The sequence below is a fragment of the Triticum urartu genome, chromosome 4 (assembly GCF_003073215.2).
Source record: "Triticum urartu cultivar G1812 chromosome 4, Tu2.1, whole genome shotgun sequence".
Lineage (NCBI taxonomy): Eukaryota > Viridiplantae > Streptophyta > Magnoliopsida > Poales > Poaceae > Triticum > Triticum urartu.
In genome coordinates, this window is record NC_053025.1 from 562,935,668 (window position 1) to 562,954,435 (window position 18,768).

General features: G+C 47.4%; 1 protein-coding gene across 1 annotated transcript; it reads right to left on the minus strand.

Annotated features, from left to right (window-relative positions):
- Positions 1 to 7,672: 7,672 nt before the first annotated feature.
- On the minus strand, positions 7,673 to 10,233 carry LOC125554169 (protein XRI1-like). Its single transcript, XM_048717767.1, has 9 exons — positions 10,034 to 10,233; positions 9,834 to 9,931; positions 9,337 to 9,460; positions 9,109 to 9,245; positions 8,949 to 9,027; positions 8,758 to 8,860; positions 8,613 to 8,665; positions 8,273 to 8,353; positions 7,673 to 8,173 (listed from the first exon to the last, which is right to left on the minus strand). The coding sequence occupies exons 1-9, from the start codon at positions 10,161 to 10,163 to the stop codon at positions 7,920 to 7,922; spliced, it is 1,059 nt and encodes a 352-aa protein (XP_048573724.1). The 5' UTR covers positions 10,164 to 10,233; the 3' UTR covers positions 7,673 to 7,919.
- Positions 10,234 to 18,768: the final 8,535 nt, after the last annotated feature.

Consider the following 18,768-nt stretch of genomic DNA (forward strand, 5'->3'; position numbering starts at 1 on the left):
TGCCTCTCGATAGTTGCATCCACATGAGGAAAATTATCCTACACATGATCTGGAGCTTGCAGCCGTAGTCTATGCTCTTAAGACCTGGCGACATTACCTTCTTGGTAACCGTTGCGAAATCTACACTGACCATCAGAGTCTCAAGTATATCTTCACCCATCCGGATCTGAATCTCAGACAGAGACGTTGGTTGGAGTTGATCTCGGATTACGACTTAGGAATCACCTACACCCCAGGTAAAGCCAATGTCATGGCTGATGCTCTAAGTCATAAATCCTATTGCAACAACCTCATGTTGCAACAATGTCAACCACCCCTCCATGAGGAATTCTGTAAGCTTAACCTTCACATAGCTCCTCATGGTTCCCTTTCTACCTTGGTGGCGAAACCTACCCTTACGGATCAGATCATAGAGGCTCAGAAGCATGATACGGGAATCTCCCGGATCAAGAAAAATATTTCCAAGGGAGTTGCTGGATGTTTCTCTATGGATGAACGAGGTGTTGTTTACTTTGGAAACCGTTTGGTGGTTCCCAAATGTCAACAGATGCAGCAACTGATCCTTAAGGAGGCCCATGACTCTCCTCTCACGATTCATCCCGGTAGTACAAAGATGTATCAGGACCTACGCCAGAGGTTCTGGTGGACTAGGATGAAGAGGGAAATCGCTTAGTATATTGCCAACTGTGACGTTTGTCGTCGCATTAAGGCAGAGCATCAAAGACCTGCTAGCACCCTTCAACCTTTAGCTATTCCCGAGTGGAAATGGGACAAAGTTGGTATGGACTTCATCACCGGCTTCCCCAGGACCAAGAAAGGAAATAATGCTATCTTCGTAGTCATTGATCGTCTCTCCAAAGTGGCTCACTTCCTACCTGTTCGAGAGAGTATCACTGCTAGTCAGCTCGCTGACTTATATATCTCCCGAATAGTGTCACTCCATGGTGTTCCACTAGAGATCAATTCAGACCGTGGCAGTCTTTTCACCTCTCATTTCTGGGAAAGTTTCCGAATGCCATGGGAACCCATCTTTCCTTCAGTACCGCTTTTCACCCTCAGTCAAGTGGTCAGGTGGAAAGGGTCAACCAAATTCTCGAAGACATGCTTAGAGCTTGTGTTATCTCATTCGGTGTGGATTGGGAGAAATGTCTTCCCTTTGCCGAGTTTGCTTATAGCAATAGCTACCAATCCAGTCTTAAGAAAGCACCCTTCGAGATTCTGTATGGACGAAGATGTCGAACACCTTTGAACTGGTCAGAAACCGGTGAAAGACAATTCTTTTGGCCGGATATGATCCAGGAGGTAGAAGAGCAAGTTCACATCATTCGTGAGAATTTGAAAACAGCCCAATCTCGTCAAAAGATCCAGTATGACCGTCATCATAAGGAAGTGGCTTATGAAGTTGGCGACAAGGCTTACCTTCGGGTTACTCCTTTGAAGGGTACCCATCATTTCGGTATCAAGGGCAAGTTGGCTCCTCGTTACATCGGTCCTTTTCGCATTCTCGCTAAACGAGGAGAGGTTGCCTACCAGTTGGAACTACCCCCACATCTTTCTCGAGTTCATGATGTCTTCCACGTCTCTCAACTCAGGCGTTGCTTCTCGGATCCCATCCGCGGAGTGGACCACGAAACGCTTGATCTCCAAGATAACCTCACTTATCGAGAGTACCTTGTTCGCATTCTGGATCAAGCAGAGCATGTCACTCGACGTCATAACATCAAGTTTCTCAAGGTTCAGTGGTCCCATCATTCCGAGAGAGAAGCTACCTGGGAGCGAGAAGATCATCTTCGACTTGAGTACCCAGCTTTCTTTCCGCCAACTCCTGAATCTCGGGACGGGATTTTTTTGAGTGGGGGCGAGTTGTCACATCCCTAGTTCTGGTATGATCCTAGGCTTGCTTTGTGCATCATGTTAATTTTAAATGAAGTTGAAATGGGGATGTTTCAAACCCTAGCACCAAAGCATATTCAAATAGGTTCAAATTAAAATTGGAATTTCAATAAACCCAAAATGCTCTTCAAAAATGTTCATGATCTTTGGAAAATGTTGGAAACAACAACCAGGGGTGATGCACATTTTTGCTAAACATTTTGGATTTTTGAATGAACCCATATGTATTTGAATTGGAGCTGTTTAAAATAATATAAATATTTTAAAGGCTCCAAAAATGTTGGAATTTGGTGAGGGCCTCTAGTATATTATAACTAGTGGTCACAAGGAATATCAACATTTTTATTTTGTGCTAGTATTTATTTTAAGTCAAAAACAAATGTCAGAAATAGAAAAGAAAACAAAAAAAAGGGAAAACTCTTACCTGGGCCTTACCTGAGGCCTAGCACTGTGCGGCCCATCTGGCCGGCCCAGCCAGCTGGCCCTGCGAGTCACCTTCAACCTCCCGCCAGGAGGACGCCGAGCGCGTGGCCGACGCACGCCGGCGCGCATCCGGCCACCTCCTGCTTGCCACCTCCCTCTGGACGTCCCTGGAGACGCCACGCAGCCTCCCCGACCCCCCTCTCACTCTCCCCCTGCTCCCCCCTCCTCTGGTCCCTCTCCACCTCGCACCCGAGCGTAGTGCAGCGCGCTGCCGGGCACCACCGCAGCCACTGGGCACGCCTCGCCTCGCCGTCTGGTCCCCTAGCTCCGCCCCGACGCCGTGGAGCCGCACGACAAAGCACGCGACCGCAGGAGGCCTGCAACGTTGTCATCACCGCTGTCTTCAACCTCGGTTGCCGCCGTTCTTCGTCATCGATCCGTCGCCGTCAAGTCGCCCCTGAGCCCAACGACCAGCTCCTGCGACTCCTAGTGAGCACCTGCTCCAAATCCCTCTCCTTCCCGCATCGATTTCAAGCTCTAACTAGCCCCGCCACCGAGCCCGAGAACTCATCACCGCCGGCCATGGCGCCGCCGCGGCCACAGTGGTCGTAGCTCGCGTCCGAGCTCATCAGCGCGCTCAGCGCACCCATAGGAGCACGATGCACTCACCATCTCCTCCCCTAGTGCTCCGTAGCTCCGTTTCCATCGATGGCCGATCCACGGCCGCCGTAAACCTCGTCGCCGGCATCGATTCCGGCGATCATCTGGTCCAGATCCACCACCCACACACGCGGATCAGCCCCAGCTCTCCATAGAACCCAACCACGCCCCAAACCGTGGTCTGTAGCGCGATCCCGACGCGCTCCACCGTGTCTGGACTCGCCGGCGGCTAAACGCCGGCGACCGCTGACCTTTGACCGGCGTGGGTTGACCCCACAGCCCAGTTTGACCTCCCCCTCTCTCTCACTGACTTGCGGGCCCCGCCCGACTAATTACTATAGTTAGCACTAATTAACTAACTAGGTTAGCTACTACAGTCACTGACTAGTGGGCCCTGCCCAGTTAGTTAGGACTAACTAACTTAGTTAGTTGACTGGGTCACTGACCAGTGGGACCCACTGGTCAGGTTTGACCTGTTCAGCCCCGTTGACTCGCTTACATCATGCTGACGTAGTGCTGGCGCAGTTATTCTTTTTCTGGAATTATTTTAACTCGGGAAATTCCAGAATTTTGCCTAAACTTCAAAAAATCATAATAATTCAACCGTAGCTCAGAATGAAATAAATTATATATGAAAAATTATCAGAAAAATGCAAGGAATCTATTTATGCCAGTTACATGCATGAAAAACCAACTTATACATGCTGTATAAGTGAAAACATAATATGGGCATTTTAAATGCTTCATTTTGAATTGCATTTGAATCTTTGATTCAAATGGGCTTCAACCAACTTGGTAGCATCTTGCATTATCCCAAACACTAGCATTTGCACATGTCATGTTCATGCATCATTTTGTTGCATTTGTTTGTGTGTTGATCACCGACACCGTTTCTTCTCGATAGGTCCCACTCCAGAAGGTGTTCCCGAGTACCTGTCAGAGGAGCAGTGCCCCTTCGTCGTTCTATCAGGCAAGCAAACCCCCTTGAGCATTTCGATAAATCCCACTCTCTCGCTCCTGCTCCTTATACTGCATTAGGACAAAAAACGATTCAACTACTACTTTTCTGCCGCGGTAGTTGAACCCATTCCTCTGCATGACCTGTCATTGCCATAGTAACTAGTTGAAACCCACTAGCATGAGTAGGAGTTGCTTGAGCCTTGATGTGCCTACTCATCCATGCTTGTTTTCTTTATGCCGGCTATGCTTAGAGTTGTGTCAGGTCTGATTCATCGGGAATGAATCGGAGTGGTGAACATGTCCTACCGATAAAGGCTAAGTGTGTGAACACGTTTTGGTAAAGGTAGCGATAAGATGCCATGTAGGAGTACATGGTGGGTTGTCTCATTGGAACCATCCCTAAGCACTTAGTTCTGTGTATGTTATCCAAGTCTAGTTACTACCACACATTGAGTTCCGGTTATCCGGCCCCTCCCGGCTTATTAATCCACTTGATCTTTGTCCAGGAGTTGCAACTAGTTTCTGGCGTTTGTAGGTAGTGCTACTTGTCTACCAGGTGGTGTCCGACGGGACGGGCTTGGGACAGACTAGGCACCAGTGGCACGGTGTACCAAGTGGCACCCGGATGGTGGGCTTGGGAACCCTGCACACATCGTTTGGGGCCGTATTGGAGACTTCGGCCGGAACTCCTTGCGGATGGAACTCGAATAGGCGATAAACCTAGACGAGAGACTTGTGTGGTTAGTCAGGTCATGGACAACACCCTCGCCCGGCTTCCGCTTGAAGGTTGCCGAGGTACATGACGTGTACAGGGCTATAAGTGGCGAGAGCGTGTGTGAAGAAGTACACCCCTGCAGGGTTAACATTATCTATTCGAATAGCCGTTTTCCTCGGATATGGAAACTTGGAGGACTTATATAGTACATAGACAACTTGAAGTGGATACTCTAAAATACGCAAGATAAGCGTGAGTGCTATGGATGGCCTTTTCGTAGGGAGACGGGAATGGATCCGTAGTGGAGTATTGATATGGTGAATATGTGGACTCGTGTGCGTCTTCTCACCTCAAAGAAGTTTCTGATACTCATAGTATAGGCTAGCCACTGAGTCAAAGTTGGCTTGCTGCTGTTAAAACTCCACCACCCCCTTTGTTGATAATGTTGCATATGTAGATAGTTCTGATGTAAGACTTGCTGAGTACCTTCATACTCACGTTTGCTTATTTATGTTTTGCAGTTGGTTACACTAGTGACTTCGACGAGTAGCTTGTATCCCAGCTACGATCTTGTACCCTTGGGAGGGTCGTGTTTAGTCAGGCTTCTTAGTCTTTTCCTTTTGTAGTTGTCTGTACTCAGACATGTAATGCTTCCGTTGCTTGTATGCTCTGAATGATGGGTCGTGAGACCCCTGTTTGTATTGAATGCTATGTGGCTCTTCTGGGCCTTTATCTATATGAGTTTGAGTTATGTTGTGATGCCATGTTGTACAGCACATACTTGCATGTTATGCGTACGTGTAACGTGTATTCCTATGTGTGGGATCCGACAACCTAGTTGTTTATCCCTGGTAGCCTCTCTTATGGGGAAATGTAGTCTTGTGCTTCCATGAGCCATAGTAGTCCGCTACAGCCCGGTTCACCGGTGTCCTGCTAGCCCAGCACTACTGCTCCGGAACACTTGACTGGCCGGCATGTGATTCACTTCGTTTCTGTGTCTGTCCCTTCGGGGAAATGTCACGCGGTGACATCCGGAGTCCTGCCTAGCCTGCTACAGCCCGGGTTCCCGGAGTCCTGTTAGCCTAGTGCTACAGCCCGGATTCATACGCTGTTGACCGACATGCTCGTGGTTGATTCATGTATGCCTGTCCCTATAAGTTAGTGCCACTTTGGGTTCATGACTAGTCATGTCGGCACAGGTTCTCTGTCATATGGATGCTAGCGACACTACCATATACGTGAGCCAAAAGGCGCAAACGGTCCCGGGCCAGGTAAGGTGGCACTCGTGGGAATACCGTGCGTGAGGCCGCAAAGTGATATGAAGTGTTGCATGCTAGATCGGTGTGACTTAGGATCGGGGTCCCGACAGGTACTCTCCTTACCGATGACTTGTCCGAGAATCTCCGGGGTCAGCGAATTGAGCAAGTAGCTCAGGACCTGCTGGTCCTTCGACAGCCACGGGCCATATAGGGGATTAGGCTCTATGGTCGTGGTCTTGTCCACCTTGGTGACTTCCACCGTCTTCGGTGGTGCGGCGTCGATGCCGTCAAGGAGGCCGGGCACTTGCGCTCCACGAGTGTCGGCATTACTTGCGCCTTCCACGGGAGGTAGTTCCCCCTTGCAAGCTTTTCTGTTGGAGGTGCGCCGAGGTTGAGGACGACGGCGCTTGAGCTTGCGGCCATGGCGAAGATAGGGTTTGGTTTCTGTGTTGCTAGATAGAAGGGAAGAGGCTAGCCCTGTATACCATGTAAGATTTGATCTGGTGGAAGCGTTCCTACTCCCGATGGGAGCCGCGTTGCGTTTATTTATGAGAGACAGGAAAAGCCCCTGCCGTGGCGTACAAGCTTACGACGATCGCTAGGATACATCAATGAGGAGACAGAGAAGGATACGAGAGAAGTTCAGATAGAGGGGTTTAGATTACAATAGGTTTAAACAGATATTCTAACAGGAACCTATGGGCGTCCTCCTCCTTTTGGAGGCATTGTTGAAGAGTACTTCTGGACATTAAGATGTGGTCGAGCGAAGTGGAGAGACATTGGAGGTTGTTGGCTGGGGCATATCTTTCCCAATGTTCGGTGGGCCGACCGTGAGCGGGTCTAGGCGAAAGCTTATTGATCGATGGGGGTCGATGCCAGTGATGGCGGTGTCTTCGGTCATCATTTTTCCTTCTTGAAGGCGTCTCTGAAGATCTTGCTTACAATCGTTCCGGCTCGAGGTCATGTAGGTGGTGGTGCTCTGTTTTTGTTGGCCTCGGTGGTTTTTTTTTCGGGTTGGTTCTTAGCCTAGTTTTTCTTATAAACGGGTCAACTCTATATTTTTTTCCTCTCTTGATGAAATCGGCAGACTGCTTGCTCGTCAAAAACTCCGCCTTAACTACAGAGCCACTGCTTAGATCCATATATGGTCGTTACTCACTCATGCAGACTCCGGGAAGCTTTTGGTTATTGGGTGCAACAGTTGGGAGATGGTAGCACGGTTTATCTTCAACCGATTTGGATGGCGAGCTAATAATAGGCTAGGTGTGTAGGTATCGTAGCATGTTGCTATTTTCGCCGGCTGTGGCATCTTCTGTTTTTCTTTTTGTTGTGCTCCGTTTGTGAGCCAGATTTGAACATCAGACTTTGTTCCGTACTTTACTTAATAATATGGCTGCATGCATCACTCTGATGCAGAGGCCGGGGGTCATCCTCCTTTTCCAGAAAGAAAACTCTGCCTTAACTCTGCTTGGGTGGTGGCATTATAACTTATGCGTCAACAATCTTCATACACGAGTTTATCTCTGTTTGGTCAAGGGTGCATGTGAACTGTGACGATTTTTCTCTTCATCGGATCCTATATCAAATTTATGTAGATTGAGAAGTGCATGTGAATTATGATGATTTTTCTCTTCATCGGATCATATATCAAATTTGTTAGATTAACCATACACAACTAGATAGTTTTCTCTGCTTCAGGCTATATTTTTGCTTTAATCTTTAGCAACTAATGTCGGGGTTGTGATGCTGTATATTATATAAATGAACTTACGAAAGGAGTGCCACATGCCACTCTGAACTCAAATTTCCGCATACATCATTAGCCGCATGCCACTAAAACACACAAGAATGCTGAATGTTTGGAAAACGAGTTAACCATCCAAGGTAACTCTGAACACATGGCGCACAATTGTGACCAAGAAAATTGAAAAGCTATAGAGGCCTGCACAAGAAGACCAAATTCTTGAAAGCAATCGAGGGAATGGCCTGTTAAATAAGTTGTGGCGTCCTCAGCCCTTTGTTCTTAGTATTGTGATGCTGCCTTTCCCCCCTTCTGTTCTGATTCTGGTCTTGCCAATCACTGGCTTGCCAGAAAAAGCTGACATTCCCAGGATTTCTGGAGGCTGCTTCGGAGGAGCATGGATTAGCTGATTTATATCCTTCAGAGTGACGTTTCCTTCTTCCCAATATGGTTTTATAAGGGTAAATGGGCATGTCATAAATGTAGTTAAATTTTGCTTCATCTTGATCATCGAGCTTCCTCCTAATAAGGAAGCAAAACCAAACGGTAAACATACGAACTCGAGATTCAAGTGTGTAAGATAAGCTGTTGAATAATAAGATATTGTGAAAACTGAAATACCTTTAGATACTTTTAGCATAGAAAGTTTGTTAGTCTCCTGCATTATGAGATTCTCCGTTGCCGGTGCAATCTCACTTGTTCCTGTTGTAGATAGATAGAACAAGTAACAGTTGTTTCATCAAGGCACTATGGTTGCCAAACAACAGCACGTTGCACCAATGGCAAGTACACCACAATGCAATTGCACGGAAGATACAGAATATAATATACTTCTACAAGAATTTCGAGGACAAATACTGACTATATGGTGAAACATGCATAGACTGGAAACTCTGACAGAAACATTGAATGAATTTTTTAGATCTTCAAAGATGATATAGAAAATGTGCTTTGTGCGGACCTGGCATATCAGTTTGGCAATCCATATATGTAACGCTCTCCTGGGTAGGAGTCCTACAAACCAAAGATTGACTCAATGACTCGTCATGATTAATAAAATGTGAACTAAAGCAAATTGGTTTTAATGGAACCAGATAGGAACCAACATTTGATCAGGTGTGTAGTAGATAGTAGATCCATCAGAGTAGTTTTCCAACTGATTATCTGATGGCTCGTAGGGTGCCCCATTTGACAAGGAACTTATCATATCTGATACCAAAATATCCAATTAGCAAACAGAAAGGCATGATAGTAGGCAGTTGTTGGACAATAAGACATGTATGGTAAAAGGACAAACCTAAAATATCTGAATCTTGCTGCATATCCCAGTTTAAGCTCTGTGGTTCGTCAGTGCAAATCAGTGAAGCCTCTGTTACCTGAGAAGGAAGCAATAGTGTAAGGAATAGCAAAGCATAAAGGATACGAACTTAGAACATGGGCAGCTACTAGTGAACCACCTCAGATGTGACAAAATTAGAACCCATGTCATGATCTCGACCATCTGGCTGATTAACCTCAGAAGGATACTCCAATATGCGTCGCCGCTTCGGTTCCCGATATTCCTCCAGGTCCAGTGTCTCCTCGCAGGTGATATCTGACACAAGTAACCCATTCCTTTAAGAAAATCATTCAGGAGTAATATAGCACACGGACTATAACAATTCTCATAAAAAGAAGCTTCTTACCCCCAATGTCAAGGAAGGCATGGCAGTCTCGCAGAGGAGTTTGATTTCCCAGTAATCTCAGGAGCTCTTCATCATCATCATCATCATCTCGGTTGAGGCAATCCCACGCCAACCTAGCAACATCCTGAAGAAAAATATGTTCAGATGTAGGAACTCTACTGATTCTGGTACCCATGAGTGTAGGGGAAAACAATTCATGGAGGTGTCTGCCGTGTTACATCTATTAGGTGAGTTCATATGCAAGAAAACAACATCTAATTTGTGGCCTATGGCAATACCACTGCACGCTGTTCTAGCCCCTCTATGCACCACAAATCACACGAGGAATACTCATTTCTACTTCAAGATGGTTCCCCTAACTAATATCTTGGCTCCATAGCACGGCAAACTAACTGCAAACTTCCCCTATGAAAAATCAGCAATCACCTCAATCTAGATGCACTAAATCAAACGAATTAGTGCCGAATGGAGGCAAAAGGGGGGTCGAGAGCAATTACCAGTCCCTCCATCTGGACGGCGCAGAGCGGAGGTGGCGCCTCCTCGGTGACCGTCGGCACGGACAGCAGGAACGGCTTCCCTCCCGCCGCCGGTGCAGCTGCACATCAGCCAACCAAACACCCGATGGCATCCAGAGTTAAAAGCGTGCAATAAGATCGACAGGGCGGACAGACGATGCGAGGGTGTGGGCGTCACTTACGATTCTCCGTGGCCGCTGGGTGGTCGGCGGCGCGGGGGCGCGAAGGGGGATCGGAGGGGCGGCGCGACGAGGACAGGACGGGGAGGGGAGGGGAGGATCGGGCACGACTAGCCGTTGCGACGGGGGGCATCCCTCTGCTTTGACCGTGGTGGACCGTAATGGGCTCCTCCGCTGTCTGTCTCCTCTGTTCCGCGGCGGCTCGGGGTGGGTAGCGCCCCATTTGTAGTCCGAGAAACCCAAGGGCCCGTTAGCCCCGAGTGCTGGCGCCGCCTGCTCTCGCGCTCTCCCTTGCTTTGCCACCGCGCCGCGGCCAGCAAAACAGTAATGGCATTGCCAAAATACCCAAACAGTAATGGCCATTTATTATTTCCCTTTATCTCAATTTTCTTTATATTTCTCTTCTAAGAAGGTTGTCGCCAGCTTGTTTCGTTGTGTGATTCTCACAATCGTTGTATGTATGTTTACTATTTTGTTTGCTAAAAAAACCTGATGCTAGCGCCCCTCACACATCTGTGTAGAAACGGCCACCGGATGTGCTCTGACGATGTGCGGAAGGCGGCTGTGTGGCCAAAAGATGCGCCTTCGCTGCCCCAAGCTCGTCGGCCCTCTGCTCGGCCGTGGCGGTCGGGCGACATGCTACAGTGCTCCGGCGGCCCCTAAGCGGCGGCAGTTGGCCCAGCGGCCGTCGCAGGCGGACACCAAATTGGAACGGTGTCGACTAGGAGGGGTGGCGGAGAGGAGCAGCGGGTGGGATGGAATCAGGGGCGGCCGGCGGAGCGGCGGCGGTGGCCTCTAGCGGCGAATCGGCGGTGGTGGATTTCAAATCCGACGGTCTTTGGTCGGGCGCGGACTCAAAACGGTCACGCACGGGCGTATGGGTGGAGCCGCACGATTTTGTGGCAGCAGCCGAAGTGTTGTATTTTTGCAACATGGTGTTTTTAAGGTTGCCAAATTTTTTTCTTTAAAAAATTGTGATTGGGCAACCATTGGAAGATGGTTTTTGCCCTCTCGTGCCCTAAAAATGCCTCATGTCTAAAAATAGAGCTGCTATTGAAGATACTCTTAGCCCCGAGTGCTGGCGCCGCGTGTTCTCGCACTCTCCCTTTGCTTTGTCACTGCACCACGGCCAGCAAAATAGTAATGGCATTTTCAAAATCCAAAACAGTAATGGCCATTTATTATTTCTCTTCTACAACTCATTTCGTTGCACAGTTCTCACAATCGTTGTATGTATGTTTACCATTTGTTTGCTAAAAAGGAAACTCAGCTGTTGATGCTAGCGTACCTCACATCTTCTGTGTAAAAAAGGCAAATTATCATCCATCATCACCTAATAAGAGACCAGCAATGCTACATCAACGGAGTCTTACGGGCCTTTCACAGGGTAAATTTGAGATGGCAATCTGTGGTTGGACCAAAGGGGGAGGGAGGGCCCCACCCCCTGAAAATCAGAAAGGGAGGAGGGGGCAAGATATTAGTTAGCTGGAAGCTCTGTGATTTCTCCGTAATGAGTCCGTCGATGTAGCATTTTTGATAAGAGACTATGGACAACCAATCACTAGACCGTTGGGTCACGTGACTCCATCATGTGTTAAGTTAAGAGAGAATTTTTTATTTGGCCCTTTCGTAAAATTTGCTTCCTTATTTGAGCCAAATAAAATTTCTTTCCTATTTGACACCTAAAATAAATATTGTTCTTATATGACACTACCGTCCATTTTAGACACTAACTGTGTTAAGTATAAGACGAAAAGACCATTTTGCCCCTAATGCATTGTGTAACTACCTTGGACGTAGCAAAAAGGCAATCAATTCATCCATATTTCATCAATGTTCACCCGCAAAAAAATATCTTAGCAATGTCCAATGGATGTTGCACGTGTATGAGTATGCTTCAATATCTTTTTCTTAGGTAAACGTGTCTGTGTGTGTAAAAGTTGTACAAACCATTCGTAGAAATTAGAGAGAAGTGCATATTTCAACACCGGACTCTTGCTTTGGTCTAATTTACAATCCCGAATTCCAATACCGTCTAAACTACAACCCCAACTCTCAAAACCGGCTAGGACTCAACCATCCTCTCTTTGTTGACCGATTTGGCCAGTCCACAGGTCCAGTCAGCATGCCAAGTCAGCAAAAAAAATTAAATCCGTAAAATCAGAAAAAAAATCCAGGAAAAGAAATAAATAAAATCAAATTTCCAGGAAAAAATCAGGGGAAAATAAAAAAAATTCAATTTCCGGAAACAACATTATCAATATTTCCATGAAAAACTGAAAAGTACTTAAAATTAAAAAACTACAGGCGAAATAAATCAAATTCCAAAGAAAATTATAAAAAACTGTAAAATTAAAAATTAAAATTTCTAGAAAAAGTAATTTAAAAAACTTACTTTTTTATTTTTTTTCCGAAAATTATAGGAAAAAGTTTTTGAATTTTTTCGCAAACTTTTTTCCAGAAATTGTTTTTTTATTTTCCCGGATTTTTTCCCGATCTTACAGATTTTTATTTATATTTTCTTGAAATTTGAAAAAAAATCTGGCATGGCATGCTGATTGGACCCGTTAACTGTTCAAAACCGGTCACCCCTAGATAAAATCGGTCAACAAGGAGGGGAGGGTTGAATCCTGACCGGTTTTAAGAGTTAAAATTTAGATGATATTCAAATTCGGGGTTGTAAATTAGACTAGAGTAAAAGTTCGGGGTTAAAAAATGCACTTCTCTTTATAAATTATACTAGCATACCTATAGTCGGTATTACAGAGTCAACGGCTGATTAGCCAACGGCGCTGAAGCAGTCTCGGCCTTGGGCATCCACGCACGTGGCGCCACAGGCGCGGCTGCTCATACGTGGTGCCATGAGTTGCAGATGGCAAATGCCTGCGATGCGCGGCAGTCACGATGAAATATGCACGCCAACGATAATCAGACATAGCACGGCGTCTTCTTCGATAGTTGGGTGTTGTATCAAACCGATCGCTGATAGCTAACGTTAGGGAGCGAGGCGACCAGCTCCATGCTATGTGGGCCTTGGCTTGTTGAGTCATCATGGATAGTTGGGTGCAACTCGTATACATTAGTAGAAAAAATATAGAAAGTTGATAATGTCCACATATGTGATGGAAGTGACACCCGTCCACACGCCCTATAATGTACAGACTACGCCATATCACCGCATGCACGAATGTGAGAATCTTTTTGGATTTTTAATTTTTAAACTGTTATATTTCTTTAATGAAAAATCCGATTGAAGATTCGGTTTCACCATTAAATTCATCGTGATGAGATCTTTAAAATTAGATCTCATATCAATATATTTCGACGACTTTTAAAAGCTGTCATGTCTATTGCACATGAATTGTCATGGTGTTTACACTGAAGTTGCCATGATATGTTTCAGCTATTTTCTTCTACATTTAAAAATAAATTTTGACATATTATAAAACAGGGAATTAAGAAGCTAGACTTGCCATGAACCATATACTAAAATTTCCATGATACATGTACTTAAAATTGCCATGGTTCATACAAAAAATAATTTTCATGGTCAAAGTAGTGGAATTCCCATGGTCAAAATACTAAAATTGCCATGCTCTATAAACTAAAATTGCCACATGGCAACTTTAGTGTAACACTATGGCAACTACAGTGTAAACATCATGGCAACTTTTGGCCAAATTTTTTTTTTGTCAAAACATATCAACATGGGATCTAGTTTTGAAGATCTCGTCGAGACGGATTTAATGGTGAAACGAATTTTTAATTGGATTTTTTAATTATGAGATAAAACAATTTTTAAGCTGAAAACCAAAAAGATTCCCGCTGATGTCCTCTGTTTTGATGTGGCAAAATGAATGGTTCTGAAGGCGTTTAGGCCATGTTGCTTCGTGCCACACGTGTGGACGTTAACATTTGCGAAAATATATACATGGCTGCATGCATGCATGTAAATTACAAACTCGGCTAATTTTGCATGCACGTATTTCTCCCTTTTGACAATTATTTCTCTTAAATTAAAGTGTAAAACTGCAATCTTTTTGCAACACTCTATTCTACATGATGAACTCTACAAATAGAGCCCAATATTGAATATATTCTTATTTTCATACATTTCTAGCAATACGTGGGACCTACACGTCATACAACACTACTTTGATAGATCAAAGTTATATTTTCTCACATAGTCGTGGACCGGATTACGTAGGGAGAAAACTATTGGAGCATACATATACATGTGCATCATCCATTGAACAACCCTAAAACATAGGTGAACTGATTTTTTACTACATCCACGATAGTTACACAATGTACTAGGGGCAAAATGTTCTTTTTGCTTCACACTTAACACCGTTAGTGCCTAAAATGGACGAAAGTGTCATATAAGAAACAAAATTTATTTTAGGTTTCAAATAGTGTAGAAAATTTTATTGTGGGCCAAATAGAAAAATAAATTTTAAGAAGGGGTCAAATAAGGAATTCTTTTCTCTTTTTGTCCCGTGTTTTGGTTCTCCTACGGATACCAATATTGCATGGCTGGCGATTTTTTTTTTGAAACATATAGGATATTAGGAAACATAGATGCGTACTTCTTTCTTTGTCACCCGTTCTTTTAACTCTTTTTCCAATGTTCAATCTGACTGGTTCGTTTTCTATCGTTTTAATAATATACTCCCTTCATTACTGTAACGCTCGGATAATTAAGCTACAGTAATCACATGTTAATGGTGTCGAGTCATCGCAATTACTGTTGCTAATCTTACTTTGGTTCAAATACGTATCAAATTCAACTTCCAAAACAAGTCAAATTCTTATTCCTTCAATCGGTAAAACAAAAATGTTTGCTGAGTTGCAAATTTTCATTAAATAATTATCATGTAGAAATCAACATCATTTGGTTCACCATTTAGTCCCTAGGGAAATATAAAGTGGTCCAACAACATATTAATTGACCTATTCGATTTCTAAAATTACTTGAACATTTCCGTTGGTTCTAAAACTTTTTATGCAACACCACAATGTTGTTCTCGAATTGTGTGCCAAATTTCAAGTTTGACTAAATCCATTTTTGTCACTCAAATAAATATGAACAGTGGCTGAATGAAATACATAAAAAGAAAGAAAAGAAGCAGGAAACTAGTGTGCACTTGGGCTCTATGGCTACATGGAGGCCCAACCCAACTCCCCCATCTTATCTCCTTCCCCCTGTTCATCTATGGCGCCGTGGCCGTTGCTCGCGCGTCCATGGCCGGACCGGCCACGTGCCAACCATCCCAACCCTCCCAGCACTACTTGAGGCCGCAACCCCTCTTGGTCAAACCCTAGCTCCCCCAGTCCCCCGTCTCGATCTCTCCTCCCTCGCTCGAGGCCGGACCACACGTGGCCATGTATCCGTCGATCCCGCGGCCACCGTGCTCCCCGGTCTTTGGGAGGATGTCGAGGAGCTTCCTCGTCGCCGACTCCTTCGTCTACGCGCCTTGAACCAAGCAGGACTACACCATATGCTCGGCATCGAGCCGGTTCCCCATTGCGGCCGCCGCCTCCCGTCGACGAGCTCAACGCATCCGGCTACCCCCGCGCTCCCCGACCTCGTCCACGAGCACCGCAGTGAGCCTCTCCGCCGATTCCCCCCTTCCTGTCCTCGATCTATCGTCGTAGACATTGTAGGCCGCCATCACCGTCGTGCCCGAACCCCCCTGTGTACGCGTACATGCGTGTGTGCGGCTCCTACTCCTGCGTTGTTGCTGCCGTTTGCTGCTGCGGCGTGCGGCTGCTTCCCTCGCTCGCAAGCCCTCTTTCCGCGCCTGCGTACCGCCGTCCCTAGCCGTGCTCGGCTTCGCCGGGGTCGCGTCTGCCTCTTCCCGGCCGCGTCAGCGCCACCCTGCCATCTGCTGCTGCGCTCGCCGCCTGCGGCCGGGCTTGCCGCCCGTGAGCCCGCGGCCCCTGCTGCTGTGTTGCGTAGCTGCCGCTACTACTTCTTGTGCTGCCGCCGCATCGCTGCCTAACTCTGCTGCCGCCGCATCCTAGCGTCGCCGCTCCTGCGCCGCCGCTTGCCCCGCTCGCCCCCTGCTTCTCGCCCCGCGCTGCTGCCGCCGGCGACCGCAGCCCCCCACCGCCCCTGCGCTCCAGGCCAAGGCCGCGTGCGCGCGCGTCCGCGCTGGAGGCCGCGCCCCCGCCCTACTGCTCCGGCCGGCCGCGGATGGCCATGGCCTCGCCCTCGCCGCTCCCGTCGTCGTGTGCTGCCGGCCGCAGCCGCCGCTACCGCAGCTCACCCGAGCTCCGGCGCCGCGCCCTTGGCCATGCGCCTGCTCGCACCTGCTGCTGCTCAGCCGCCCGTGCCCGCACGGCTCCTCCCTCGCACCCGCCCCTGCCGGACCGCCGCCGCTGCCTCCGCCCGCCGCTAGCGTCGGCAGCCGCGCCCCAACCACCCCTCCTCGCCGGCTTCGCCTTCCCCCCGCTCGCGGCTGCGCCAGCCGGCCGGCCTCGCCGTGCCTCTGGTAGCCGGTGCGCACAGAGCTTCGGTCCGGCCTCGGTGTCGATGGCTACCAGGCCCCTGGCCTTTTGATTAGGCGCTAACCCCCCACACACACACACACTAACAAATGAGCCCCCATCATTAATTAAAATGTTAGGTTAGTTTTACTAAAAGGTGACACTTACAGACGGCCCCCACATGCTAACTAAGTTTTCTAAAAAAATTAAAGACACTGCTAATAGTGGAGTCAATGACAGGTGGGTCCCCCCTGGTCAGCGGACCAGTCAACAGTCCAATGTTGACTGCTGACTAGGCAGTTAACGTGGCCCCACCTGTCGTCCTCTGTAGCCACTGCTGGGTACACTTCTCTATGTGCACTTAGCATTTTCAGTTTATTTTCGAATTAAAATATAATTCTAGAAATTACAGAATATTGTTTAAACTTCGAAAATTAATATAAAATAACCCGTACCTCGGATGAAAAAGTTTTATACATGAAAATTTCTCAGAACGACGAGACGAATCCAAATATGCGGTCCTTTCATCTGTCACGTGCTCCTAGAATGCTGAACATGGAACCATCCCCTCTCTTTCGTCTGTCCGTAAAAAGCCAGACGCCGGGAAAACTCCTCCGGATGTTTTCCCTCTCCGTCTGCAACGTGTAGTACTGCGTTAGAGCACTCCTAGCGTAGCTTACTGCCATGTCGTGCTTTCTGTTGCATCTGTTTGCTCTGTATTTACTGTTTCTTCCCCCTCTTCTCTCTCCGGTAGACCCCGAGATCGATGCGCCCCTGTGATCGACTACGTCGACGACACTTCTTCTTTTTTAGCAGAGCTTCCAGGCAAGCAAACCCTCCTTGAGCATTCCGATATCGCCCATTTCTTTCCCTCTCATGCTTGCATTAGAACTGCTACTGCTTTCTGTATGATCCTACTCTGATGCATAACCTGTTTTTGTTACCTGCTTTCATACCTTACCTGCTTATCCTAAACTGCTTAGTATAGGTTGGTTAGAGATCCATCAGTGACCCCACCTTGTCCGAGTTGCCTCACTTTATGTTCAATGACTCGATCAACGTGATCGACGTCCAGGCCCCGACACCGCACATCACCCCCCTAATTGTACGACTCTGCAAAGTTACCATCGAGTGACGAGGGTGGAACCTCTTACATCACTCCTGATGAGATCTCCGTAGTGTAGCTATATGGTCGAGGTCATCGAGGGTGATTTCCTTCTTAACCACTTCCAATACGGCTTCGTAGTGCAACCCCTCAAGTGTGAACCTCGAGGGTGGATCCTCTTACGTTCACCTTGATGATTACATCGAGTGGAATTCACCGGGGGTGATTCCTCGGGTTTCCCCCCTTGGTGTTAGACACACAGTTACTGTGGTTACTATGACTTTACACCGAACCATATTACTAAAGATGGGTCGGCCCTGAGGGGTACCCGCACGAGCTTAATAGCGAGTGATGTGGAGTCGGGTTGACCTGGAAGGTGCCCGCGAGATACTTACGAGGCGTGGCCGGGCATTCTTAGCCCTTGCCGCAAGTACTCGAGACGGGGTGACGGGGTCACATCGATCGTGAGTCTCTGCTCGTTACCGCGTGCTCCTAATCCACTACGATTTGGATATTTGATCCGAGGGGCCTCTGGCCTGATAGCACTAACCATCACGTGGGCATTGTATGGGCGTTCTGCGTCGTATGCATCAGCCAAAGCTTAATAGACGTCAGCGAGTGAGCGGCGCGCGCCGGGTTGGACTGGTAAGCTCCTGCCTTTTTAAGGAGGTAGCTAGGTCTGCTCACCGGCCGCCCATGCAACGTGCGGGAGTTCCCCGGGCGATGGCCCAAGACCCCTGGGGGCATAGGTTTAGTCCGGCGTGCTTTACCTCTCTATTAAGCCTAGGTCGGGTCGCGGCGTATCGTTTGTCCGAGGCCGGGCATGACCTAGGAAAGTGTGTCTGGCCGGAGTTAATCGAGCGTGGTGGGTAAGTTGGTGCACCCCTACAGGGAAGAAAACATCTATCGATAGCCTGTCCTACGGTAACGGACACTTGGAGTTGTATCCCGATCGATACAACTAGAACTGGTTTACTTGAGATAAGAAATGGTTATGAGAAATCGATAGTATGGCTCTGGGATTGCTTTCTCGCAGGAAGTCGAGAAAGGATCTCTGGCCGAGGTTGATAACGCTACTACTACTTTACATTATGTTGATCTGTACTCTTCTAAATGTTGCAAGATGCTTGAAGGTGCTAGT